The sequence below is a fragment of the Panicum virgatum genome, chromosome 9N, assembly GCF_016808335.1.
Source record: "Panicum virgatum strain AP13 chromosome 9N, P.virgatum_v5, whole genome shotgun sequence".
Lineage (NCBI taxonomy): Eukaryota > Viridiplantae > Streptophyta > Magnoliopsida > Poales > Poaceae > Panicum > Panicum virgatum.
In genome coordinates, this window is record NC_053153.1 from 374,236 (window position 1) to 400,807 (window position 26,572).

The 26,572-nt window shown below is 47.0% G+C and overlaps 5 protein-coding genes across 6 annotated transcripts; all 5 read left to right on the forward strand.

Annotated features, from left to right (window-relative positions):
- The first annotated feature begins 887 nt into the window (after positions 1–887).
- Positions 888–5,341, forward strand: LOC120687367 (ABC transporter G family member 3). Its single transcript, XM_039969337.1, has 11 exons — positions 888–1,486; positions 1,596–1,675; positions 1,907–2,193; positions 2,392–2,563; positions 2,994–3,107; positions 3,226–3,354; positions 3,783–3,974; positions 4,055–4,141; positions 4,335–4,607; positions 4,720–4,827; positions 4,901–5,341. Exons 1-11 carry the CDS (start codon positions 1,039–1,041, stop codon positions 5,165–5,167), a joined length of 2,157 nt encoding a protein of 718 aa, XP_039825271.1. The 5' UTR covers positions 888–1,038; the 3' UTR covers positions 5,168–5,341.
- Positions 5,342–5,552: 211 nt separating this feature from the next.
- On the forward strand, positions 5,553–13,126 carry LOC120687405 (la-related protein 1B-like). Of its 2 annotated transcripts, XR_005680714.1 has the most exons (7): positions 5,553–5,921; positions 6,010–6,421; positions 6,537–6,762; positions 6,844–6,934; positions 11,792–11,863; positions 12,174–12,631; positions 12,741–13,119. XR_005680714.1 is itself a non-coding variant. In XM_039969397.1 (6 exons), the coding sequence occupies exons 1-6, from the start codon at positions 5,694–5,696 to the stop codon at positions 12,390–12,392; spliced, it is 1,248 nt and encodes a 415-aa protein (XP_039825331.1). In that variant the 5' UTR covers positions 5,566–5,693; the 3' UTR covers positions 12,393–13,126. The 2 variants fall into 2 exon arrangements, 1 of the variants encoding a protein (XP_039825331.1); XM_039969397.1 differs by having other exon boundaries at positions 5,566–5,921; positions 12,174–13,126.
- Positions 13,127–15,137: 2,011 nt separating this feature from the next.
- Positions 15,138–18,093, forward strand: LOC120687415 (GDSL esterase/lipase EXL3-like). The gene is made up of 2 exons (XM_039969412.1): positions 15,138–15,751; positions 16,961–18,093. Exons 1-2 carry the CDS (start codon positions 15,472–15,474, stop codon positions 17,776–17,778), a joined length of 1,098 nt encoding a protein of 365 aa, XP_039825346.1. The 5' UTR covers positions 15,138–15,471; the 3' UTR covers positions 17,779–18,093.
- Positions 18,094–20,418: 2,325 nt separating this feature from the next.
- On the forward strand, positions 20,419–24,926 carry LOC120687391 (protein DETOXIFICATION 56-like). Its single transcript, XM_039969370.1, has 8 exons — positions 20,419–22,827; positions 22,922–22,978; positions 23,265–23,390; positions 23,735–23,810; positions 23,955–24,047; positions 24,149–24,262; positions 24,381–24,472; positions 24,581–24,926. Exon 1 carries the CDS (start codon positions 20,579–20,581, stop codon positions 22,010–22,012), a length of 1,434 nt encoding a protein of 477 aa, XP_039825304.1. The 5' UTR covers positions 20,419–20,578; the 3' UTR covers positions 22,013–22,827; positions 22,922–22,978; positions 23,265–23,390; positions 23,735–23,810; positions 23,955–24,047; positions 24,149–24,262; positions 24,381–24,472; positions 24,581–24,926.
- LOC120693016 lies at positions 22,682–24,434 on the forward strand. Its single transcript, XM_039976415.1, has 6 exons — positions 22,682–22,696; positions 22,917–22,978; positions 23,735–23,810; positions 23,955–24,047; positions 24,149–24,262; positions 24,381–24,434. The coding sequence occupies exons 1-6, from the start codon at positions 22,682–22,684 to the stop codon at positions 24,432–24,434; spliced, it is 414 nt and encodes a 137-aa protein (XP_039832349.1).
- Positions 24,927–26,572: the final 1,646 nt, after the last annotated feature.

The following is a 26,572-nucleotide window of genomic DNA, read 5'->3' on the forward strand; positions in this document are numbered from 1 at the left end:
GGGCTTGCTAGTCCATGATAGCTCCAACTCATCCCCTGATCAGACATCATTACAGAGTAGGATTCCTATTACTTGTTTGACTGACGCTTGTTTTTCTGATGACATGGGGTCTCTTAGGATTCCTTTTCCCTGTTGGCTGTTTGCTGGCAGTGGCTAATGGAATGAATTGCATTTGCACACATGTGGATGCGGCTTTACTGGCTGGCATGGAGATCTGTGACATGTACAAAGTATAGCCATGTAGGATCTCTTTCTTTTTTTGAAGGATGAACTTGAGCATTGTGTGGGCGTTGCTGGCAGTGAAATAAGATGCACGACAGTATGTGTGCTCATCTCATGCAGCGAAGACGAAAAGGAAAGGCATACTGTGAAGTAAAAGCAGTGGAAAATGCAATATTTACTTATCCCATCATGTGATGCTAACGGACTAGTAGCTTGAGGCTGAAGCCTTTTGCATCTCTCTGAATGGGTGGTGGAATGAAGAACAAATGGGTGGTGTGTTTAGTTGGTGAAAAGTTTGGATTTTGATACTGTACCACATTTCGTTGTTACTTGATAAATAATGTCCTATTATGGACTAATTATGTTTTAAAGATTCAGCTCGTGCTAATCAGATAGACTGTGCAATTAGTTATTTTTTCAACTGCATTTAATGCTCCATGCATGTGTCTGAAGATTCGATGTGACAGGTACTGCGCAAAAATTTTTGGGAACTAAACAGACCTTAATTAGAGAAACAATGACTAATCCACTTCTTAATTAGAGAAAAGGAAGAGAGGGGAAGGGAGGCTGCTGGTGTTGACTGCCGGTCGCCTGTCTCACTATCTGCCTCTCTGAAAATAAAATAAAATAAAATAAAATAAAATAAAGCAAAGGGGGAAAAAATCAAAAGCGGCGGAAAGCAAAAGTGGCTGAGCAGAGAGAAGAGAGCAGAGCAAAGCAGTGAGTGGCAATGGCGCTCCATCCGCCATCCTAGCTGCACTGGCACTGCATCCTCCTCTCCTTCTCTTAGAGAAGACAAGACAAGGAAGAGGAGCAATGGAGGCGGCCTCCTCGGACCAGTATCGCTCCTCCTCCTCCTCCGCCAGCAGCCCCGCGCGCCGCTACTACCTCCCCAAGCCCGGCGCGCTCCGCCGCCCCATCTCCTTCGAGGACTCGCCCGACTGGGACGACATCCACCTCGACGACAGCATCCACCTCGCCACGGCCGCCTCTGCATCCATCAACAGCAGCGCCTACCCGTCTCCATCGCCATCCCTGCCACCACCCGCCTCCGGTGCAGCTGCTGCTGCATGCCGGGAGCGCAAGGTGGCTGGGGCCACCCTCGTCTGGAAGGACCTCACCGTCTCCTCCCTCAGCACAAGCACAAACCGCTTCTCCGACCGCCTCGTCAAGAGCTCCAACGGCTACGCGCTGCCGGCCACGCTCACCGTCATCATGGGACCCGCCCGCTCCGGCAAATCTACCCTGCTCCGAGCAATTGCAGGTCTGTTTCCCACTTGTTGCATTGCTACGGCAAATTAATTGAAGCACAATTCTTTATTTATGCCTCCATCTCCATTTCGACTTCATCTCTCCAAGTCCAATTCCACCAGGGAGGCTCAGTGCCGCTGAGAGGATGTACGGCGAGGTCTTTGTCAATGGGGCCAAGTCTCGCCTACCCTACGGCTCATATGTAAGCTAAGCTCTTCCCCCTTAATTACAATACAATTCCGGAATTGCCCATGCTCATTTAAGAAAACAGACCCTATTCATCTCAACCTCCACCAACTATACAATAATAGACTGATTAGATGTACATCATATACATGTTGAGAAAACAGACCGTATATATTCTTCTTAGTTGTTACTATCATAGTCAAACTCATGGATGATGTTATGGCTGCTGTTCTTGGAACACTTACAGGGTTATGTTGATCGAGACGATGTGCTCATTGACTCTCTCACAGTACGTGAGATGCTATACTTCTCGGCCCTCCTCCAACTTCCTGGTTTCTTATCTTCAAACAAGTCCATAGTGGAAGATGCCATCGCGGCCATGTCACTAGGTGACCATGCTGACAAACTGATTGGCGGCCACTGTTTTACGAACAAGCTTCCTAATGGAGAAAGAAGGCGGGTCAGCATCGCGAGAGAGCTTGTGATGAGACCGCATGTTTTATTTATTGATGAACCTTTGTATAATCTTGACAGGTCCGTCTCATCGCCAATCCTCTGCATAATTCCCTTTTCCCATCTTCTGCTTCAATTTACATGCATGCTTATTCAAATAAGAGTAGTACCCTTCTACATTATGCTGTAAATACACTCACGTAGAATGTGAGTATGATTGTAGATCAAATAAGATGCAAATTTGTTTAACTAACCTCTCTTTCTTTTGTCTTGTTTCAGTGTTTCTGCACTGCTCTTAATGGTAACGTTGAAGAAACTTGCAGGCACTGGTTGCACGATCATCTTCACAATGTACCAGAGCAGCACAGAGGTTTTTGGGCTTTTCGATCGCATTTGCTTGCTTTCAAATGGGAACACACTCTTCTTTGGAGAAACATTGGCTTGCCTACAGGTGACTTAGTTGTTTTTGTTTAGTGTGAATTCGTTGCTCTGCTCATGTACAGTTGAACTGTACTGTCTATTTACCACTTGAATGAGTCTGGTGCTGAGTTGGGCAGTGTGTACTATTCATGCCAGAAGCCCAGAAGTAGTTGGACATAATTGTTTCCTGGATATCGCTGAATCGTAAAACCACTTCAGTTGACAAATAACTTTGCGAGGACCAAATGATCTGCTTAAAACAGCAGTTGCACAATAGCTTCCAAAACAAGGATTAACCCATGAGATAGCAGTTTCTTGCATGATTCTTACTACTCTTAGCTACTTGTGTGTCCTATTGTTGCTTTCCTGATTCCTATTGTAGAGCATGCTGTCTTACACACTGCTCTTATCATGGCAACGTATGATGTTCTGATTCCTACTTGTTGCCTGTCCTACTGTAGCACTTCTCAAATGCGGGATTTCCATGTCCAATCATGCAAAGTCCATCCGACCATTTCTTGCGGGCAATCAATACTGACTTTGACAGAATCATAGCTATGTGCAAGAACTTACAGGTTTCTGCTAAATTCATTTTGACACCATTTTTTGCTTTTTATTTTCAATAGTGCCAGTCAACTCAATGGAGAAATTAGCATTGGTCGTAAGAGATAAAAACCTTTTAGTTATTAACAGGATGACCAAGGGGATTTTTCGTCCGTGAGCATGGACACAGCAGTGGCTATTCGAACACTTGAAGCAACATACAAACAATCAGCTGACTCTGTTGCAGTTGAATCAATGATTGCAAAGTTGACAGAGAAGGTAAAACTGCATGCTTCACGCTTGCATAACATATGAGGCATACCTTCATCGGTTCATCCTGCATACAGACATACTTGTTTAAGTTCACAGAGTCAGAGTAAGAGGCACCTATATTGGATTACATTTTACATTGCTGAATAGCGCTCTCCAATATGCACAGTATTGGAATTATACCTTTATCCGCTCCTGTATCATGATTTGTTTGAAGTTCCCTCCAGGGCAATAGTGTATCAAGTAACTGTAGGGTGCGATGATTGTTCAAAATTTGTCCTCGAGTTCCCTTAGAATGATCTACAATCTGTTACGACATTGCCTTGGAATTTAGCATTTGGTGTGGCATAGTTAAAGCATCCAAAATTGTTGTATGCATAACATTTACTAAGGCATATGATTCCTCTTCATTTTCCCCGCAATGTGGTGTAATGCAGGAAGGTCCCTACTTAAAAAGTAAAGGCAGGGCCAGTGATGCAATAAAAATCGTGGTTCTAACCTGGAGATCGTTGCTAATTATGTCAAGAGATTGGAAGTACTACTGGAGCAGACTTGCCTTGTATATGTTTATTGCTCTGTCAATCGGGACAATATTTTCTGACATTGGTCATTCACTATCATCTGTAATGGTAAGTTTTATCGTCGAATTGTTATGTTTTGATTCATTGAATTCATGATCTGATGACGTGAGCCCATTTTGTGTTCACAGGTAAGGGTTTCTGCAATATTTGCGTTTGTATCATTCGTCATCCTTCTAAGTTTTTCTGGAGTACCCGCACATATTGATGAGGTTAAGGTTAGTCCTCTACCTCTAAATGGTGCATGTGCTGCTTGCATATTAAAAAACTTTGGCAATGATCTGGATGTTTGATTCATGGATGCAAGAGATCTTTTGTGCTACCTAGTACCTCCAGACAGAAAGTAGAATAGGATTTTTGAAATTTGCAATGAGATCGAAATCCCAAGTGACTGTTGTCTATACTGTGCAGATTTATTGTCATGAAGAAACTAACCGGCATTCTGGGGCAATGGTCTTCATGTTAGGGCACTTCCTATCGAGCATTCCTTTTGTATTCCTGGTTTCCATTTCGTCGTCGTTGGTTTTCTACTACCTGATAGGGCTGAGGAATGAGTTCAGCTGCCTGATGTACTTTGTAGTCACCATCTTTATGTGCCTACTAGCTAACGAAGCACTGATGATGATTGTCGCGTATATCTGGCTGGAGACGTACAAATGCACCGTAACTCTGGCTTGCCTATACGTAAGTGTTATTAGTGCTCTCTGTTCTTTTCTTTTTTTTTGTATGCATGCTATTGCTCGATGATTCAATTTAATGAAGGTTGAAGGAGCAGCTGGGTTTGTTTGTTTTTCAGGTTATCATGATGCTTGTGGCGGGGTATTTCCGAAAACGAGAAACTTTACCTTATGCTGTCTGGACTTACCCATTGTCCTTCATTTCATTTCACACGTACACGGTGCAGGTAATAAGCTGCGGTCATGCTTTGTTTTTGCATGTGATGAGAGTTATATATGACCTAGGAAAGGAATTTGCAGGGCTTGGTGGAAAACGAGTATGTGGGGACATCCTTTGCTGTGGGAGAGATAAGGAGTATACCTGGTGTGCAAGCCGTTCGAGGTTCATATGACATCTCATCTTCCGCAAACGCAAAGTGGGTGAACCTGCTGGTGTTGCTTCTGATGGCCATTGGATACCGGATTGTCCTGTACATGTTGCTTCGGCTAAATGTGAGGAAACAGGTTGGCAGGTGGAGGGCTTGGTGGTCTAGAATCCATAGAGGTGCTGGTGCTGGTGCAAAGTGAGCAGAGCTCCGTTTGTTGATGAATTGTAGGTTGTATGTATTCGCTTCATGTCCATGTATATGCATGATGTATTGGTTGGTTGGCGGCGGGCAGTACACTCACATATACACCTGACGCATACGTTAGTTACTTTGGGTATATCAATTTATCAAGCAATCCAATCATGGTTTGATATACAGATACAATACAATAATAATATGTATGCAGTTGTCGTCGCTGAAATCATGTGCTGGTTTCTTTTCAAAAACATCATGTACGGAGAGAAGAGAATTTCTTTGGGCTTCTATCTCGTCTTTCCAAAGCCAGCCATCTCAGAGGAGGCCTGGCCCAGTAGTAGCCACAAAGGCCGGCCATCTCAGACGAGGCCTGGCCATCTCAGACAGACAGAGAGAGAGAGAGAGAGCACAGAGCCAGGCACTCAGGCAGGCAGCCATCCCCATCCCTCGGATCGCCGCCGCCGCCGCCTCCTCCCGCGCCGCCGCAATCGCCCTCTCCCTGCCTAACCCCTCCCCAAACCCTAGCTGCCATGGAACCTCCCGCCGCCGCAGCCCCTGATCCGACGCCCCCGGATTCGGACCACCCCTCCCCCGCCAAGCGCTCTGCCTGGAAGCACCCCGCCCCCAACGGCCCCTCCGTCATGGACGCCAACCACTGGCCCGCGCTCTCCGAGGCCGCCAAGAACACCAAGCTCGCGCCCTCCCCCGACTCCTCCAGGCCTCCCGAATCCTCGTCTGCGCCAGTCGCCGCCTCATCGGTCAGATCTCTACTATCCCGCTCCCATTTCTTTCTCTATCTACTACACTCCCGCTCTCTATTCTCACTTGTGCAACTTCAATTTCTAGGCCACGCCCAACTCATCCAATTCGCACAAGCACTCCTCGGGGACCCATCACGGTCGCCACAAGCCGGCCAGGCGCGGTGCCGCCGCCGGGGACCACTCTCCGCGAGACCACCCTGATCGGTCCACAGGTGGGTGGGACCACGCCACTGCTGCTTCTGGGGGAAGGGGTGGTCAGAGGAACCACAGTAATGGCGGCACTAGGAGGGGCAATGGCGGCAGCGGCTTTGCTGCCAGGCGAAGAGGGGGATACGAGCCCTTCTACCGTGGCCCTCCTCCAATGGGCATGGGCCGCCCATACATGCGAGGGGCACCACCCCCTCCTCCGCCGATGACAGTTCCTCCACCTTTCATGGGCCCTCCGCCACCCCCAGTCGCACCCATGCGGCCATTTGCTGGACCAATGGTCTTCCATGGTAAGCTTATCCTGCCATTCAGGCAGACTGGCAGAGGCAGCAGCTCTGGTGCCGTGTATTCATTCAGTTCATCATACAGTATCCAACACTGACTACCATCGTTTTTTATGCCCAGATATGCGATCCCCAGTATCTCCTGTATCCCCGATATACTTCTATGGGCCTCCTCCAACACCAGAGGCTCTCCGGGGACTGGCTCTTGCACCTCCTATGGTTGGTCCACCTGCTTACCCTTACTTTCAAGCACCGTCCGAGCCACAGCCCCAGCCCCAGCCCCAGTCCCAGCCTGACGCGGAAGAGGAACGTACCAAGCTGCTCAACCAGATAGAGTTCTACTTCAGGTGGCTCTTCTTGCGCTACTAATTCATCAGTTGGTTGAAACTCTGCTTCTTTTGATCATCATCATGTTATTTGGCCCACAGCAAGGAGAATTTATGCTCAGATGTATACTTGAGGCAACAGATGGATTGGCAGGGCTGGGTTGATATATCTCTTATAGCTGGCTTTAAAAAGGTAATCATAACTAATTCATCTTTCACTGCTCGATGTATTGTCAAACATTGAATTTTTTAGTAGCTGGTTTGTTGTCAGTACTGTTCATTGGCATTGACTATCTACTATAGCCTAGAGACACACTGGCATCATTTGATTGTGCAATTTTAGTGAGTTCCTACTTGATCCATCTCCCAGCTATGTAAAAGTAATTTTACGCAGTTATTTTGCTCCGAGATTAATAATGGTTTGCGCTGAATATATTGGTTTGCCATTGTAAGCTGTACCTTTGTTCTTTCCTTGCATGAAGGACACATGCATTTTGTGTTGTGGGTCATCGTTTCTTATGTTTCAACTAGCAATTTCGCTGTTCATGTGTTAATGTTATACTGCTAATGTCCGCTATCTAGTTTCCTGTATTATAGTGCCATGAATAAAATAAACAATGGAAACTAATCTCTGGGTGGTTCAGACTTAAAAGATGTTGCATAGGATTCCTCAGTCAGTGAGCAAGTAATTCAAAATATATACATCCATCATAAAATACTAAAAAAAATCCAAACCTCATTCAGAAGGCTGTGCTTTGCTGAGTTCACGTGTTGGTTTGATTAATTAAATATACTTCCCTTTGTTAATCGTTATATATTTCATGCTGCATCTTTTTTTTTTTTGAAAACTCATGCTGCATCTTCAGGTTAGATTTTCTAAAGTGTGATCTTTAATCTTTGGTGCATGAAGGCTATACTTTTGATGCAATTTATACTGTGCAATACTGCAGTGAGTTCTGTATTAAGTTACTATTTTTTTATGATCCTAGACATCATTGGCTTGTTAGGCTGTGGTGCCCATTAATCTCTAGCTTCTCGAGGGAGGTGGTTTGTGTTCTTCGAATTTTTTTCTCATCCAATTTTAAAATGATGGCTTTGTTTGATATTGATCAAGTGGTTATAGTGTAGTGGGGGTTTACATCTGGTTCTAAAACAAAGTTTCTTTTTGCTTATTTAATATATTTTGACCTTTTGTGTCCTTTGTGGATCATGTTTCAATCCTTAATGACTGTGTTGTGTAGAATATAACCTCTCTTTTTTATAAGCTGGTCAATTTCTGCAGGTATAGAAGCTGCATTTGCACATGATGACTGTGTTCTCAATCTTTTTTTTTTTTGTTTCTGTTGGATTTGCATCCATGAAAAGTCATAATGAATGATGATGCCTTTCACCCAATAGTGGAGCAGAGGAAACTAATTTCCACATTGATTCTGAAATTTTTGTATACAAAATTACAAATATGTGCTGCCTTTCTCTTCTTCCTTTTTTTAAACTTAACTTTGTTTAGAATGGGGTGTCACTCTGAGTTTGTTGAGGAACAGTGCTTGCATGCTATGATGCTTCGTGTGCTGCTGATTGTGTGCTAAACTGCAGAATGTTTTCTTATGGTCACTGTGTATTTAATGAGGTTTTGTAGCCTGCATAAATCTGTTTCATTTGGCCGCTCACTTTGCATGTTAGGATACTGGTTGTTACTTTGTATAAATTGAGATAATAGTTAGCTTATTGGAGTTGGTAGTGTAGTAATAAAATATGAGAAAGAGAGTCATGAGATTGATATGTATTTGCTGAAGTTAGTATTTCATATTGATCTAATCGTACTTTTTGTATGCAAGAGTGCAGATGGTCTGTATTAACTTTTCTTAGAATAACATGCTTTTTGTTAGTTTTAATTAACACACATAAAAAAGTGCATAACCATGCTACAATTATGAATATTTGAAGGTGCGGCAAATGATTGTGTACAGAGGATTTCAAGGTTTGTTGGTTCGTTTGATGTCTATGCATACAGCAGCAACCTCTCTACTTGAGTTTATAGTTGTGCAAGTAACTGGTTAGATTATTGGAAGTGTCATCTACATCCAACCGTAGTAGAAACATGCAGGGTTTTTGAGGTGTGTTTTGTTTCTTTATAAGTTGAAAATAGCAGCTACTGTAAAACTAAGTATTGGGCAGGGATTTATAGCTGGCAGATATTACTTGCTGAAAGGCTTTTTCCACATGATGGTTTATACACACTTCGTACAACTTGTGCATTTTGTTATTTTGAATGACTTTCCATTCATAATAACAACAACAACAACAACAATATAGCTTTTTTTTCCAAGCAAGTTGGGGTAGGCTAGAGATGAAACCCAAAAGAAACAAAGGTCACGGTTCAGGCACATTGATAGCTAGTTTCCAAGCGCTCCTATCCAAAGCTATCCCTTTAGAAATATTCCAATCCTTGAGGTCTCTCTTTAGTCTTTACCGACTCATCTCAAGTCAGTTTAGGTCCACCTCTACCCCTCTTCACATTATCGACCCGCTCTAGAACCCAACTACACACAGGCGCATCAGGAGGCCTCCATTGGACATGTCCAAATCATCTCAACTGATATTGGGTAAGTTTCTTCTCAATTGGTGCCACCTCGACTCCATCCCGAATAGCTTTGTTCCAGACTCTATTTCTCCTTGTGTGCCCGCAAAACCATCGCAACATTCGCATCTCTGCTATAATCAGTTGTTGGACATGTTGCCTTTTGTAGTCCAACATTCCACACCGTATAACATCGCCGGACGAATCGTTGTCCTATACAATGTTCAAAAAGGTGGAATTCCGCGGCTGCCTAAGCGCGCTTAAGCGTTGGGCGGAGGGGTCCCGCCTGGCCTAGGGGGTAGGCGGTCCCCTAGGCGCCCCATGGTGGCGGCGGAGGTCAGGATGGGCGGCGCCGGAGGAGGTTGGGGCAGGTGCGTGGTGGAGGAGGCCTGCGGCGGCAGAGGAGGTAGGGATGTCGCGCGGCGGCGGAGGAGGCAGGGGACGGGGTCGGCGATGGAGGAAGCAGGGGACGGGCGCGGCGGCGGAGGAGGAGGTTGGGGCAGGTGCTCGGAGAAGGCAGGGGACGAATCTCGGCGGCGGTGGAGGCAGGGGCGGCGGGGCAGAGGAGGCAGGGGCGAGTGGCGAGGACGACGGGGAGGCGTCATCGCGTCGAACCAGGTGAGGTGAGGAGGCGTGGGGTCACGGGTGGAAAGATAAGGTGGGGGAGGTGGGCTATTTGGGCTGCCTTGGGTCTTTCTTTTCCATTCAAGGCCCACTAGTTCCTTATTTTTTCTTTTCTTTTTAGAGTATATGGTGAAGTATACGTATTATATTGTACCGCCTAGATAAACGCCTTGAAACGCTTAATCCCGCTTAATCCCGCCTAAGCTATAGGCGGTGGGTCACCGCCTAGATACCGCCTAGCGCTGTTTTGAACATTGGTCCTATAGAACTTGTCTTTTAGCTTTTGTGTCACCCTCCTGCCACAAAGGACGCCAGAAGCTTGACGTCATTTCAACCAGCCAGCTGAAATTCTATGCCTAACATCTTCATCAATGTCGCCATCCTTTTGTAGCACCGATCCTTAGTACCGAAAAGTATCCTTCTGGGCCACCACTTGCCCATCTAGACTAATGACTCCCCCCTCCTACCTAGTCGCGCCGAAATCACACATCATGTACTCGGTCTTGGTCCTACTAAGTCTGAACCCTTTCGATAACGTGTGTTTTCATGGCTCTAACTTCCTATTAACTCCTGCCCTACTCTCGTCAAATAGCACCACATCATCAGCAAAGAGCATACACCAAGGGATATCACCCCCTTGTGACCTCATCCATCACCAAAGCAAATAGATAAGGGCTCAATGCTAACCCCTGGTATAGGCCTATGTTAATAGGGAAGTCAGTGGTGTCGCCATTATATGTCCGGACAAACGTCTTCGCATACTTGTACATATCCTTGATGAGGGTAATGTATTTAGTTGGGACTTTGTGCTTCTCCAAGGCCCATCACATGACATATCTCGGTACTTTGTCATACGCCTTCTCGAGGTCAATAAAGACCATGTGCAAGTCCTTCTTCTGCTCCCTATATCTCTCCATCAATTGTCATATTAAGAAAATCGCCTCCATGGTCGACCTTCAAGGCATGAATAACCCAAACTGGTTTGGGGTCACACTTGTCACTCTTCTTATGCGATGCTCGGCATCTTGTTTGACCAAAAAATAAGGTTAAAAAGCTTAGTTAACCATACTATTGCTCTGTCACCTAGGCATCTCCACACCTCAATGGGGATACCATCAGGGCCCATCGCTTTACCAGTTTACCTCCCTTCATCCTCTTTAAAGTCTCCCTGATCTCCGCCTCCTGATTTCTCTTCACAAAGCGTTTGTTGGTATCGTCAAAAGAGTCATCTAACTGGGGCCCTCCCTCTCCCCATTAAACAACTTGTCGAAGTACTCTCTTCGTTCATAAATAGTTAGATATTATTTAATCAGATATTGTAGTCTATAAAACGGCTGATTTAGGCTAAGGGAGCAAGATGACCAGTTTTTTCAAAAAAAAAAAAGTTTATGCACTGTGTTCATTGTGGTTCATTTTGTTTCTGCAGTTTATGCAGTGTTAGTTTGGTGTTCTTGGGTCATAAATTGATAGTTGGCAGCAGAAATTGCTGCTGCTTGTGTTCCTGTATAAATCTGCTATTTGGGTATTACAGTGTTACTACTGATTTTGAAAAGGCAATTATTGTGGCATAGTTGTCAAAACATTTCCTGGGCATCCTGGTGGTTGTGGCATGTGGGTTGATGCCACGATCCGTCGCCTTGCGGTGGATCTTGTTTTTTCTTTTCATCCTGTTCGATATAGTGTTTATGTGTCTTATCTGCATGGCTTACCCCCACCTTTCCATAAGTCCGTGACTGTCTCCGTCTGTACAGAGTGGTGAAGGAAAATTAGGGCAGCACTATCTAAAGTATAATATTTTTTCAGCATACTGAAGAGTGTGTTAATTGTGCTGAGCCCTGTTTTCTGCAGGTCCAAGAGCTGACAAAAGACCTGCAATATATAAAAGAGATAGTGCAGTCCTCATCTATACTTGAAATGCAGGTATTTCTTGTCGTTTGGCTTTAGTTTCAGCAAAATGTGGCATTCTATTGATGCCCACATAATTGTTATACAAATAATGCCTCCATGCTTGTCCCTCTCCTTGGTAGATGCACGACTTTTGAAGCACTGGTGTAATTTATTGCCCTTGGTCTGTGCTTTCAGATTTTGTGCCATCCTCAAGGCTAATTTCTTTGCTAAGATAAATTAAAGACATTTGTATTTCATTTTTGATATGGTGGAAGTGTATAGACCTTTGAGAAGGGATTTGGCTCTTGCACTTATATAGGGTGCTGTATGTCTGTAAATGCAGGGTGCCAAAATTAGGAAGCAAAATGATTGGGAAAAATGGGTGATTCCTCGTGAGAGCAATCCTGATATACCGCCAAGCTCAGCATCCGTAGCAAGGCCTAATGTCAATAATCTGACAGCACGTCTTGGAGGCATGGGTCTGCATGAATCTGCTAGCTCTAGTAGCACAGTGGAGCAAAACCATCATGATTTCATCCAGAATGGATCACCTTTCTGGTAATGATGAGGCTCCAGTAGCTGAAGACAACTCTGGCCAGCACCAGCAGCTGTTAGAATAAGTCAGTGGCTCCGACTCACACCATGACTGCAGGGATTTTGTCCATGCGCGAGTAACAGCTTACAAGTGAGATATTTTTTGCAATTTTTGGAGGGGAGGTATGCTTGTGGGCGGCGCACTAGACTAGCAAGTTAATGCTTTTTCTGGCGACGAGGTAAGATTTTGCTTTTCCTATTATTGAGGTGTGGCCTCTACACATTGCACAATGTGTGGGAAAGACCTCCCGCTAATAACCTCCCCCAGACCCCGCACAGTGCGGGAGCCTACGGCACTGGGTACGTTATTATTGAGGTGTAGCGTGGAAGATTTTGGGGCGGTTGGTGAGAAGTTTGAAACAGAAGACAGGCAAACCAAGATGGTATGTGGAGGCATCAAAGATTAGGAGGAAAACCATGAAAGAAAACAAAAACATGAAAACCAACAGAATGCTAAGTTGTTATCCCCCGGCGGGCCTGTGATTGCTTGCTTGCTTGTTTTGATAACCTTGTTTTGTTTAGTAGGGTGGGGAGCTTGAATGCTACTTTGTTGGCCTGATAGTGAACAAGTTGGTTTTCCTCAGCAGTAGGATGGATGATTGTAAAAAAAAAACAAAGAAAAAACCTCCGATTTTTTGTGGAGGAACTGAACTTTGTCACTCTGAGAGCCAGGGAGTTTGGCTTGGATCTCAGCTTGTCGTAGGTCTGTGTTGTTGCGATGGATTGGCATCGCGCTGTTGGGACGCCATGTTGAGTGAGCGATAAAGTGCCTCCTTTGGGTATGGATTGGGGTTTGCCCAGGCAGGAGCCAATTCGTGCTAGTGTCAGGAGCAATGATGCGATGCTGCAGTTGGAGTGTGCAGCCTGCCAAGAACAGTATTACAGCTTAATGGTAATTGCTGCCTGTCGGGTGCCTGAGCTGACAGACCAGTTGTCGTTGGGGGTTAAGAGTATTCTCTCTGTCGATCACTGGTCCATCCATCCATTTTTGCGCAGCGGCAGCATGTCTTGCTTGTCAGTGCTGGCCAATCACGTAGCATATACAGTGGATCGTGGAACAGCTACCGTAATTAGTAAGTAGCAGCTGCTGGAACAGTATGCTGTATGGTTGCCGCATGTATGTAGATCTAGAGCTGCATTGTAAGCTGGCACGCAGGGCGTGCAGATGCAGTAGCAGTAAAATTAAGCATTTAACTGTTGTGTGCATTGATTAATTGCATTTAACTGTTGCGTGCATTGATTAATTCGTACCAGGCAGCTGAGAGGTAGACTATACTGTAGTGGGGTTTTAACAGTACTGCTGCCATCAACTATTACCTGTTAGCTATCGTTTTCATGCACTTGTTCTGAATATGGCAATAGATGTCTCTTGTGGTAATGTGCTATATATTATTTGGAACGGAGGAATAATAGTTTACCGCTGCTTATTACTATCCGGGCTTGCAGCTAGATTTACGTACTATGGGCCCGTTTGCTTCCCAAAATCTTTCCTGCTTATCACATCGGCGGCCGGTGACGGATGGACGGACAGATAGGGGTCCCTGTCAGCTAGCCGTCCTGCATGTGCTGATATCCGTTCCCTTGCTTTATGAAATAAATAAATAAATATAATGAACCGTTGCCAACTACCCAACAATCAAACCAATTAGGGGGCCATGCCCAGGAGCTGAGCTGCTACGTACCGTACCCTACCAGAAATGCACGCGCATGATGTGTTTGTTAGTTGTCATCGTCATTATATATGTTCTAACATTGGTATTATGCATGCATTGCCTGCTGATGGTGATCGGACAACGCACCCCCTCTAGCTGCTTACCTGCATCACTGCACTTGCTAGCTACAGTATGTATTAAGGGCATGTTTGGTTACTTAAGGTTTATTATAAGCTTATAACAAGCCTAAACAGGCTAGGTGTTTAGTTTTATAGGTTTATAATAAACTTCTGCAGTTGGTAATGATTTTTGTGCCCCTCGTTAATGTCCTTAAAGGGGCTGAATGGATAGGGTTGTGAAGGGATTGGAAAGTGGCTTTTTCCTGCTGGGATCCGCAGGAAATAAGTCTCATAATCACCCCTTAAAGGGTTTATGGGTTTATGGAGAGGTTTATAACAAGCCTCACCTTTAAGTCTCTCTTCCCCCTAGCATTAAGCCAGATTATTAATAATACTTGCTTTTAGCTGACGATCAACTAGCTAGCTAGCCACTGTAGCTCAGATGCATGCACTACTCTCAGTGTAATGCATGATGAATATATGCAACCACCACCTGTTACGCGTACGTGTATCCATCTATATATCATTAAATTATTTTGTTGCTGCTTCTTCCTTTCCGATGGATCCTTTGCGTACGTGTATCTGCATGCAATGCAAATCGGCCGGGTGGCCGGCCGGCCGGATTAATTAATTGCATGTGGCAGTTAGCTTGTTGGCTCAGAGCTCAACCGTACGCACAGCTAGCTATCGGCGACCTGTAGCGTAGTCAGATCTCGCAACTGCAGGACACTTTGGCTTCAATCAATCAATCAATCAATAATGTTTACTATTTGAATCATCACCATTCAGATTAATATTATATTATACTAGTATGCATGCATGCATGATCCATCGATCATCGCTAGCCACGCCATCTTATTTCATGCACCATGCATGCAGAGCTAGCTACTTATTGCATTATATTGCGTGCTGTGCTAGCTAGCTGTCCATGGTGGATCGAGCGAGCGTGTGTGTCTATACTCTATATATATGGATGAGAGAGAGCGAGCGCTAGCTCAGTTAGCTGCGCGCACAGGGAAAGAAGAAGCAACAAATAAATAAGGCAGCGAGCAGAGCCGCAGATGAGAGATAGATATCCGTCGTCCTCAGATAGATAGCTAGCTAGCTACAAGATCACATACTACAGTCCCCTCCCCAGTGATCGATCGAGCCACCACACCGATCGACCTAGCTAGCGGCAGTCGTCTCGACATACAGCTAGCTCCGATATCCTGCAAGTAATTAATAAGCTATAGCTAGCTAGCAGCAGATAGCTGTAAATTAAGCTGCAGCTAGCATGGCGCCGCCGCCGCTCCTCCTCCTCCGGCTGCTGCTTGTTGCGGCGGCGGCATCATCAAGGATGGCGACGATCAGGTGCCATGGGTACCAGTACAACGCGTCGCAGGGGCCCCTGGTGACGGCGGTGATCGCGTTCGGCGACTCCATCGTCGACCCCGGCAACAACAACGACCTGCACACGCAGATCAAGGCCAACCATCCACCCTACGGCAAGGACTTCTTCAACCACGAGGCCACCGGAAGATACTCCAACGGCCTCATACCCACTGACCTCATCGGTAGCTATATATATAGCTCAGCTCGCTCTTTGATTATTCCATTTCTATCCGATGCATGCATATATAGAATCACCACTGTATTAAATAGCGGCGCTATAGCGGTTTTCGTGGATCGGAGCTGCTGTGCTATGACCACTGCAGTAGAAAATAGCACTCTATATAGCGGGTTATAGTGGCGCTAATAGCGTTTTGAGAACCCGGCCTGCCACTGAATCCTATAGCCTGCTATTTAAAACATTGATAATCACAGCTAGCTAGTTTAGCTTGCTTGCGCATATATACATGCACCTGCATATTTGTTACAAACATTCAGCAGCATGATTGCAACATTTTTTAGAATATACATGCTGCATGCATGCCTTCACGGATCGATCGATCGATTGAATTGTCACACATGCATATGCATACACAGACCTTTTTTTTAAAAAAAAATTAGAGAGGATCGGCCGGAGCTAGCTAGCTAGCCAGCTAGGGGAACACAAGAGGGCCGGCCGGGGACAACTAACTCATATGTATACATATGTGCAGTGCTTTATTATCAGAAAGAAAGAAAGAAAACAAACAAACTCGAAGCATGCGTCTCGCGTGCATGCCAAATTAGTAGCTAGCATAGCAATGGTGTGGTGCCGTATATAGGCAACTGAGTTTAAAAGCACAAATAGAAATAGGTAGCGCCACTAGTAGCGCACAGTACACTGTTTGATAATAATAATACGTACTAAAAGAGAGCGAGCTAGCTGGCTTACACGGAATACGTAGGAATGGACGAACTAACGGAGAGCAAGAAACACGTACTTGCATTGCATTGCATTGCAACAACTATAACTGTGTAACAAATCGGTAAGCAGGCATATGGCTGATGGTACATTCATTACGGTTGGACATGACTATTTATTATATGTCTAGCTAGCTAGGAAAGCGATGTCTTAGCTAGCTAGCAGAAAACAAAAGGCATATCATTCACGCGACATGCGTACAGTGGCAACTCCTTCCGTTTATCCTCAGTTAAATTTAGATAACTTATAGAAAAATATAGTACTAACAATTATATATACTAGCTAGCCAACGTATGATTGTGCCTCGTTATATTCATTCATGCATGGTACTCCTATATATATGATTGTTGATGATGATGGTCGCTGCTGTTAATATAAGTTAATGATGATTATTACATTACATGGGTGCATATATAATTAATTGCATATGCAGCCCAGGGGCTTGGTGTGAAGCAGCTGCTGCCGGGCTACCTGGGCGTGGATCTGAGCCCGGAGGATCTCCTGACGGGCGTGAGCTTCGCGTCCGGCGCCACCGGATTCGATCCGCTGACGCCCGTCGTGGTGAGCGTCATCTCGCTGGAGCAGCAGCTTGCCTACTTCGACGAGTACCGCGCGAAGCTGGTGGCCATCGCCGGCGAGGAGGAGACGGACAAGATCATCAGGGGGGCGCTCTTCGTGGTGTGCGCCGGCACCGACGACGTGGCCAACACCTACTTCACGACGCCCTTCCGCCGCGTGGTGTACGACATCCCCAGCTACGTGGAGCTGCTCGTCTCCGGCGCCGAGGCCTTCCTCCGGAACGTCAGCGCGAGGGGCGCCACCAGGATCGGCTTCGTGGGGATGCCGCCGGTGGGGTGCGTGCCGTCGCAGCGGACGCTGGGCGGCGGCCTCCGCCGCGAGTGCGAGCCGAGGCGCAACGAGGCGGCGCAGCTGTACAACGCCCGGATCCAGGGGATGATCGCCGGCCTCAACGCCGAGCAGGGATTCGGCACGCTGGTGGTGTACCTGGACATCTACCGCATCCTGGACGAGCTCATGGAGCGCGGCGACAGGTACGGCTTCACCGAGACCACCAAGGGCTGCTGCGGCACCGGCACCATCGAGGTCACCGGGCTCTGCGACAGCCGCTTCGTCTCCGTCTGCGACGACGTCTCCCAGCACGTCTTCTTCGACAGCTACCACCCCACGGAGCGAGCCTACAGGATCATCGTCGACGACATCTTCGACAACTACATCCAAGTGCTCGTCTGATCATCTGCACTAGTTCTGTATCGATCGTCCAATTGTATGATTGCATTCTTGTTTATTGTTTTAATTGAGGGGTGAATTGAATGTGTGTTGTTGTTTTCTTTTTCTTTTTCTTTTCTTAGGGAGGGATTATTATTATATTGAATGCGTGTTGCTGCTGCTGCTGCATCCAGCAAATGCATGGGCCAAAAAGATATTGGGCCCAGGGTAAAGCAAAGCCCACCCTCAAAGAACATTATTTATTGGCCGGCCGGGCCGGTCATCTCGTCTGATTACGAAATGCATATATATGCATGGGCCTTCTTCGGTTTCTAAATATTTCCTTATCTCTAATTTAGTAGTTTTTTTTTTCAGCGACCATGTCTACGTACGGTTTTTTTTCATTAAGAAGAAAATGCAAATTATTGAAGGCATGACATGCATCTACCTGTAATAAGTACGTAGTGGTAGTAGTGCGCCTATATGTACCGCACATATATATAATCATGGGCCCACCTGCAGTGTCTATTCTGAACAAGTGATCGATCTCTGCTTTTAAAAAATACCATGATTGCTAGTGTATATAGCTTTTGGTGTTTATATATAGTGCTGTCGACGTTGGATGCCACGACAGATAGATTGATAGATAGATGGGTCATTCACAGCTCCTCTTTTTTTTTGCCTTTAATATTTCTCCTCCTGGCCCGGCCCGGCCCCTTTATCAATTGAAAGGTGCCATTAGCTTTTCCATCCACTGACTTGTCGTTCTTTCTAATCCCACACATGCATATGCCATCATCGCCTCTTCTTGGCCTTAATCGATCCTCAGTGGAGAGACATGGCATGCATGACGGCGTTGCTTTTTTTTCTTCTTGTGAATGAACCTCGTCCATGCACACAGTGTGGCCTCTCTCTTCTTTTCATTCCCTGATTTGCTTGGTTGGGATCTGCATGTAGTTGATTTCCATGCTTGGGCAAGCAAAGTTGCAGAAAATGGGTGGACACGAGTGTGTATATATATGGATTGCAGAAAATGCTAGCAGCATCGGTCAGTTGGCGATCCTCTTTATTTGGAAACTGAAAGTGATGGATGCGCCACAGCAGCAGAGGAGGAAGCTAGCTCAGTGAGTGCGCGCGGGGAGATGCATCATGCTGCATGGTGGCCATGGCTCATTATGCATGGGATCGAGCGAGCTAGGTAGAGCGCTCACAGACGACGACGATAGGGCTCTCTGTCTCTATATATAGCTAGCTGATAAACCAGTAGCAGTAGCAGTAGCAGTAGCAGGCAGGGGTGATCGACGATGATGCGAAGAATCTGATGCTCTGACGACACATCTACAGCTATATATAGGGTTAGATAAGACAAGCAAGGGCACGATATAGATCCAATCCAATCCGAGGAATATATAAATGATATATAAAACTCGCATTAATTAATTTGTTTGATCATTAACTAACATACTATATATCAGCAATAATTAAGCTACCTCCTCCTTTAACTGTAGCTGGCTACTAGGATGAGGATTCCCTTATGTCAGAGTTTCAGTGGGGAGAGTCATCGCACAGTTATCTAGACTATCATGTCAGCTTGATACTGTCATGACACCATCTACTTTAGTGCACAGTGTCATTCCGCAGTTTCATAGATAGATTACAGTATTAAATTATTCAATGGTGGTGTGATCAAATGTGCAGATGTAGGGTGCGAGGGTAGGGGTGGACGGATTTGGGACCGACGGTAGGAGCAAATGTTGCAGGGATGGGATTTGGGCACGAGGGGTGGGGATTTGGGCGTGGCGGGAACTAGGCGCGGGAGGTGGGGCTGGCGGCAGCTGATCCCGGATGAAATTAACGACGACGGGTCTTAATGCGAGTTTCATCGCCGTGTCATCGGCTTGAGAACCGCACCAAACTAGCTTGTGCAAACCAAGTTTATATATCTATATATATATCATTCATGCCAGAAATAAGTCCGCCATCAATCAATGCATGCAAGTAGCAGCCGGTTTAATTAGTTTTATTTAGCAGCAGATATGATACTGATCATATCGGACGGAGGTCTCCATCCAATCCAATTCATTAAGTTGACGCCAGCTAGGCAAGCAAAATCTCTATGAGTACGTCTTCCATTATATTGCCGGTGGGGTGCCGTCCAGGTCGGAATCGAGACTTTTCCTTTCCATTAATTGTATGTGGCGTGGCGCTACACAGATTAAAGCAAAAGCAACATGCATATATATATATATATGCATGCCAGATCAAGAGAAGTTGTTGCTTGCGCGCTGCGTCGTCGGCTTTAATTTGTGTGCTATACATATTATTAATTAGAGCATGCAGCGTCGTTTCTCATTCTTGGATTATATTATATTGAAGCACAAATAAGCAAAGTAGTGTACATGTGTTTAGCAAGCTAAACGTGCATGTAGAATGAAATATGTATGTATGTATGTCCTTATTAACTTAAAGGCAAAGCCACAATATATATATATATATATATATATATATATATATATATATATATATATATATATATATATATGTGTGTGTGTGTGTGTGTGTGTGTGTGTATGTATGTATGTATGTATGTTGTGGGATGAATGCAGCAGGGGCAATGATGGAGCTAGCGACAGGAGTTGCATTTATTTTACATTACAAAGTTATTATAAATGCAACCACGTCCCGCAAGATAGATACGTAGATATGGCCGTTACAGCACCATATATATGTCCAAATAATAAAAAACTCTCTTGCACACGCAAATAATCTCCATCAGGCCAGGCCACCATCACATCAGCGATCGATCGATCAAGTTTGGCTTGCCATGCCCATGACACTCGCTGCCGTGGCCGCCGAGGTGCGCGCGCAGCGCGGCATCGCCCTCCCCCTCATCGCCATGAACCTCACCTGGTTCGCCAAGCTCGCCGTCACCACCGCCTTCCTGGGCCGCCTCGGCGACCTGGAGCTGGCCGCCGGCACGCTCGGCTACAGCTTCGCCAATGTCACCGGCTTCGCCGTCCTCACCGGCCTCTGCGGCGCCATGGAGCCCATCTGCGGCCAGGCGCACGGCGCCAGGAACGTGCCCCTCCTCCGCCGGACGCTCGTCATGGCCACCCTCCTGCTCCTCGCAGCCTCCGTCCCCATCGCGCTCCTCTGGGTGCGCGTCGACGCCGTCCTCCTGCGCTTCGGCCAGCAGCCCGACATCGCCGCCACGGCCAGGACCTACGTGCTCTGCCTCCTCCCGGACCTCGCCGTCACCTCCTTGCTCAGCCCGCTCAAGGCCTACCTCAGCTCGCAGGAGGTGACGCTCCCCACGCTGCTGGCCGCCGCCCTGGGCCTCGCCCTCCACATCCCGCTCACCATCTGCCTCTCCGCGAGGATGGGCATCCGGGGCGTGGCCGCTGCCGTCTGGCTCAGCGACCTCGCCGTGGCGGCCATGCTCGCCGCCTACGTGGTCGCGTACGAGCTCCGCCGCCGCGGGGACACCAGCAGCAGCTGCGGCGGTCGCGGATCCTGCAGCTGGGTGGCGCTGCTCCGGCTGGCGCTGCCCTGCTGCCTCAACACGTGCCTCGAGTGGTGGTCCTACGAGATCCTGGTGCTCCTGACAGGGCGCTTGCCCGACGCGCGCCGCATGGTGGCTGTCGTCGCCGTCACGCTCAACTTCGATTACCTCCTCTTCGCCGGCATGCTTTCCCTGTCAGTGAGCGCCTCCGTGCGCGTGTCCAACGAGCTGGGCGCGGGGGACGCGCCCCTGGCGCGCCGCGCCGCCAGGGTGTCGATGGCGGGCGGCGCGGTGGCCGGCGTGGCGGGCGGGCTGGTTATGCTGGCGGCACGGCGGCCGTGGGCGCGCATGTACACGCGCAGCCCGGAGGTCCGCGACGGCGTGGCGAGCGCCATGAAGGTGATGGCGGCGCTGGAGTTGGTGAACTTCCCGCTGAACGTGTGCGGCGGCATCGTGCGGGGCACGGCGCGGCCGGTGCTGGGCATGTACGCGGTGGTCGGCGGCTTCTACGTGGTGGCGCTGCCGGTGGGCGTGGCGCTGGGGTTCAAGGCCCGGCTGGGGCTGGAGGGCCTCCTGGCGGGATTCCTTGTGGGCGCCGCGGCGAGCCTGGCGGTGCTCGTGACGGTGATCGCGTGCATGGACTGGGCGGCGGAGGCGGACAAGGCGCGGAGGCGGGCCGGCGGGGACAGCGCCGTTCGCGAGGACGACAGCAACAAGGAGCAATCGTCAGACTGCAACTGCAATGCAGTTTGTTAGTTTAGGAGTTATAGTGCTAGTTAGTTAGGCCATGCCATGCCAAGATGTTGCACTGCAGTTGGCACAATAGCACTGGACTGGGCTGTACATTCTCGAGTTCAGTTCAGCTCTCCTCTCAGCTAGCTTCCCCTCTCTGTCAATCATCCATCCATCCTAATAGCGGTAAGTCCTTCCCTCTCCGCCAGATCCTCTACTGCCTTCCTTCGTTTCAAACTGCAAGTCATTCCAACCTTTCCAGAGAGTCAAATTATTTCTACGATTGACCAAAATTATTATAGAAAAGATAACAAAGATCTATAGCAGTAAATAGAAAAACTATGAAGTACTAATAATACTTATTTGTATTATAAATATTACTACTTTATTATATAAATTTGATCAGACTTAAAACTTAAAATATTTTGACTCTCCAAAAAAAATTAGAGTTACATACAATAGGAGACGGAGGGAGGAGTAGCTAACTAAACTACTGCAGCTATACATGTTTTCATATACATGGGGTAGTAAATTCAAGTTGGGGCGGCTTAAAGAAAAGCTAGCCCAGCCCAGCCCAGCCCAACTATGCCGAAATTGGCCTGCTTTGGCCCAGGTGAGTGGTTGTTTTCTCTTGGTCGTCGTCCTTCTCCTCCTCGCGACCGACACCGACCTTGGGCTGGCTCCCCCATCCAGATGGCCGCGCACCTGGTATCCTGCTGCCTCCCCGGGGCCTCCACCTCCTCTCGCGCCACGGCCGCCGCAGCCTCCTCTTCCTCGCCGCCTAGCTCCAACTTGAAGCCAGCCAATAGCAGGGGGTACCAGACAAGAATGGGCCGAAGGTATCTGTCTATCCCAATCCTCAGGGCTCGCTCTATCTTCCATTCGTCATGACTAACTGTACTGTTCCCTTTTTACCATTTCTTCCGAGGGAAGAGACTTTGTGCTCAGGAGTAGTGAGCTCGCCACGCTCGCCGCCATCTTCCACTTCAGGTTCCGTCCTTTAACACCACCTTAATTGCATCTGGATGCAGTTACCTGCTCTGCCCCTCTTTCGCAAAACATAACCCACCATCACCTGCCTGGTTCATAGTTCCATGAATTTGTCACGAGCCAGTGCAATGCACTACTTCTCCCACTCAATAATTTTGGGACTTTTTGGATCTGCACCTGCCAGCTATTGATTGATCAAAGCAACACTACCAACTAGAGGAATGCAATGCAATTGATAAAATGTTTGTTGTTGCTATGTATGTTTCCCTTCATCCTGTTGCCCCAGTGGCACCAAACCAACCTACCTTGGTGTTCAGAAGAATCCTCCATCCCTTGCTTTGTGCCCTGCAACCAACAACTGCGTATCAACATCCGAGGAAATAAGCGACTCAAATCACTATGCCCCTCCATGGTAAGCTGTTATTATCCCAACTTTCTCCGACTCTGCTGCTGCTTTTCACTCTTTACTCTCTTTTATGGGTGTACAACTCACTCCATATGTCCAAACTCCGATCACATCAACTCCTTATTCCTGGCAATGTAACAAGCAAGCAACTATCATGAGCCATTTTAACTGTTTTCTCGCAAAAGGCAACTCCAGTCTCGGATCTTCCTATGTTTTTTTGCTGAACCAAATGTGTACACATTACTCACCAAGTGCTCCTGCAAAACATTAAAAGAATACTGTGTGGACCTAGCAACAAATATCAGAGATGCATTCACATTGCAGAGTAGATGAACATGATATTTGTTCAGGAACTACAATCCCAAGGATGGCCGCAGGGGTAAATCCATAAGCAAAGAGGAGGCCATGAAAGAGCTCATTGAAGTGGTGAGTAACTGAGCACAATCATGATGGCACAAACACTCCAAAACAAAGAGATGATTTTTTTTCCTTCTACTGCCTAGGAATTTGATACTCCTTGCAACCTCTGGTATTTAGTTGGAAATTTAGAGCTTTTGTAATGATTGTCAGGTCATGAAAACAAAGCCGGACAACTTCACTCCTCGCATCGTGGAGAAAACAGACGATTATGTTCGTGTTGAATATGAGAGTCCAATATTTGGGGTAATGTCTTGTTTCCCCTTCCCTTGTAAGACAATCTAAACGCTTCGATGTGCGCAAATTTCTTGACAGCTTTCTTTTTTCCCCATTGTTCCATGATGCAGTTTGTAGATGATGTGGAGTTCTGGTTCCCTCCTGGCAACAAACCAATTGTTCAGTACCGGTCAGCATCTCGGTCAGGATTTATCGACTTCAATGCCAATAAGAAGAGAGTAAAGGTAAGGGTGCTGCTACTGGCTACTGCTATCAACCATTTGTGTGGGTTAGATTCGTGGGTTAAAATGAAGTAGCGGGCCCCTGGTAGTTGATGAGATGATCATCCCTGTTGGACGTCAGGAGCTGAGATTGGCATTGGAAAAGAAGGGCTGGGATTCAGAAAGCAACTTCTGAAGGATGGAAGTGGTACTGCAGACAGGGGTTGAATACTGGTATGGCACTCTTGCTGATCTTACGGGAAAAAAAAAGAAAAATAATTTTCATGACATTTTGCAAACTTTAGGCTATGCCATAATAATGCTGTATTTGTGTGTCGTCAGGCGGAATGAGGCTCACATGTGTCTGGCTCTGGACTACTGCAGTAGAGAGTAGTAAGCTCCCTCGCAACGATGCTCCTTCACATGACATGTCTGTCTCTGTGTGTGTGTGTGTGTGTTCCTTTTAACACTCCACATGAGATGAGAATGAGATGGATAGGCTGAGGAGGGTTGTGATATTTTTATTATGCGATACTGTAAGCATTTTTTTTCTCCAAAACGCAGGAGAGCTGCGCTTCATTGCATTTTGCATTAAGATAGAAGGGGAAAAAAGGCTATGATGCAAACACATTACATGCATATAAATACTAAAATACTCCGTTGAAGATATGTGTACGGGTTGGTGGTTCATCTGGAGTTTCCCTTGGTGTAATCGGTAGCATACAGACATACAGTATGTTGGTGGTGTGGGTGCACCGTATCACAATGGAATCTCGTAGATCCAGGTGCCTGTCAGTCAGTGGTGCCTGCCTTGGCCCGTTGCACGCAACTGAGAGAGGAAGATCCTGAAGATCTCTGTTTGTGGAAATCCAATTCCACAAGTTTCTGTTTTTCATCTGGAAAGTTTCTCTTGGACCGTTTTGTCACCTGCTGTGAAGTGATGGTGCCACATTTCCTTGCTTGGAAACACACACACACACACACAAGGAAGGAATGGGCCAATAAGGCTATCTCCAACAGAGCATCCAAACGGTGATCCAAACCCAAAAAAGATCGCGCACAGTGTTTTTACCTACCAAACACAGACTCCAACAGACGACCCAAACAGAGCACCCATTTTCGGTACCGGGCAAGCTGGAACGCAAATTTGCGTCCTCAGCCTCCACGACGCATTCTCTGGCCAGGCGTCGGGGTGGAGCCGGCGAGGCGAGCTGAGCTCGCGGCGGGGAGCAGCCGGCGGAGTAGATCCGTGCAGCGGCAATGGAGGCGGCGGGCGGCCACCTGCTGAGCATCGAGGCACTCGCGCCACCGCTGGGGCCGCGCCCGCCCTCCGCCGGAGCAGCAGCAGCACTCCGCTAGGGCCCGGAGCAGTCGGCGGCGGAGGGCAGCCGCAGCGGGGAGCAGCCGGCGGGGGGGGGGGGGGGGCATCCGCGGCGGGGAGCAGCCAGTGGAGGGGGGTAGCCGCCGGCGGGGAAGAGAATTTTGCGTCTGCTATGTTGGAGGGGGGAGAAGATATGTTTTGGGTCCGTGACCCTTGTACTGTGTGTCACCTAAAACCATCGAATGGGTCTCCAATTTGGGTCGGACTGTTCTGTTGGAGACAGTCTAAGCATCTTCAGATTCTCCTCTGGTCAGCGCTTGGTCCTCTCCCAAAGGCCCTGTTTAGATCTTTACCCGTAAATCCCGTAAACAAAAAAACATCACATCGAATGTTTTGACACATGCATGGAGTACTAAATGAAGTCTATTTACAAAACTTTTTGCATGGATTGGCTCGCGAGACGAATCTAATGAGCCTACTTAATCTATGATTTGCAACAGTGGTGCTACAGTAATCATCCGCTAATTATAGATTAATTCTGGATTAATTAGTATCATTAGATTCTCGCGATTTACAATTCATCTGTGCAAAAAGTTTTATAAATAGATTTTATTTAGTACTTCAAATTAGTAAGATTTCAATGCAAAAATTTTACATGTAAAAAGCTAGACACGGCCAAAAGTACCGTTCTATATATGGCTCAGGGCAGCATAGCATAGCACATAGCTGCTTTTTTTTCTTCATCATCATCATCGAAAACTCTGTTTTAGGTCCGGCCACTAGTGAGGATGTTATCCTAGCCACAAATTCTGTTTCGAGATGTGTGCCATTTTGTCCCATATGAGTGTATTCATGTATTTACAATTTTTCTCTCTCCGTATTCCGGACTGTGGCTGCTGCTATTGTCAGGATCGATGCACTTGAAGTTCACGAGCACCGAGCAAAAGCATGGTCGCATGTGTAGTGTTTTTTTGCTTTGGATTTTGTGAATTTGTTTTCCATCATTTTCTTTA

Excerpts from the sequence above, each read along its gene's own strand:
- LOC120693016 (XM_039976415.1), top strand. Across the intron at positions 24,048-24,148 it reads ATGAGAGTCCAATATTTGGG|TTTGTAGATGATGTGGAGTT; the intron begins GTAATGTCTTGT and ends TCCATGATGCAG. Across the intron at positions 24,263-24,380 it reads CCAATAAGAAGAGAGTAAAG|GAGCTGAGATTGGCATTGGA; the intron begins GTAAGGGTGCTG and ends GTTGGACGTCAG.
- LOC120687391 (XM_039969370.1), top strand. The coding sequence starts at position 20,579 with ATGCCCATGACACTCGCTGCCGTGGCCGCCGAGGTGCGCGCGCAGCGC.
- LOC120687367 (XM_039969337.1), top strand. The coding sequence starts at position 1,039 with ATGGAGGCGGCCTCCTCGGACCAGTATCGCTCCTCCTCCTCCTCCGCC. Across the intron at positions 1,676-1,906 it reads GCCTACCCTACGGCTCATAT|GGTTATGTTGATCGAGACGA; the intron begins GTAAGCTAAGCT and ends GAACACTTACAG. Across the intron at positions 2,194-2,391 it reads CCTTTGTATAATCTTGACAG|TGTTTCTGCACTGCTCTTAA; the intron begins GTCCGTCTCATC and ends GTCTTGTTTCAG.
- LOC120687415 (XM_039969412.1), top strand. The coding sequence starts at position 15,472 with ATGGCGCCGCCGCCGCTCCTCCTCCTCCGGCTGCTGCTTGTTGCGGCG. Across the intron at positions 15,752-16,960 it reads CATACCCACTGACCTCATCG|CCCAGGGGCTTGGTGTGAAG; the intron begins GTAGCTATATAT and ends TTGCATATGCAG.
- LOC120687405 (XM_039969397.1), top strand. The coding sequence starts at position 5,694 with ATGGAACCTCCCGCCGCCGCAGCCCCTGATCCGACGCCCCCGGATTCG. Across the intron at positions 6,422-6,536 it reads TGGACCAATGGTCTTCCATG|ATATGCGATCCCCAGTATCT; the intron begins GTAAGCTTATCC and ends TTTTATGCCCAG. Across the intron at positions 6,763-6,843 it reads CAGATAGAGTTCTACTTCAG|CAAGGAGAATTTATGCTCAG; the intron begins GTGGCTCTTCTT and ends TTTGGCCCACAG.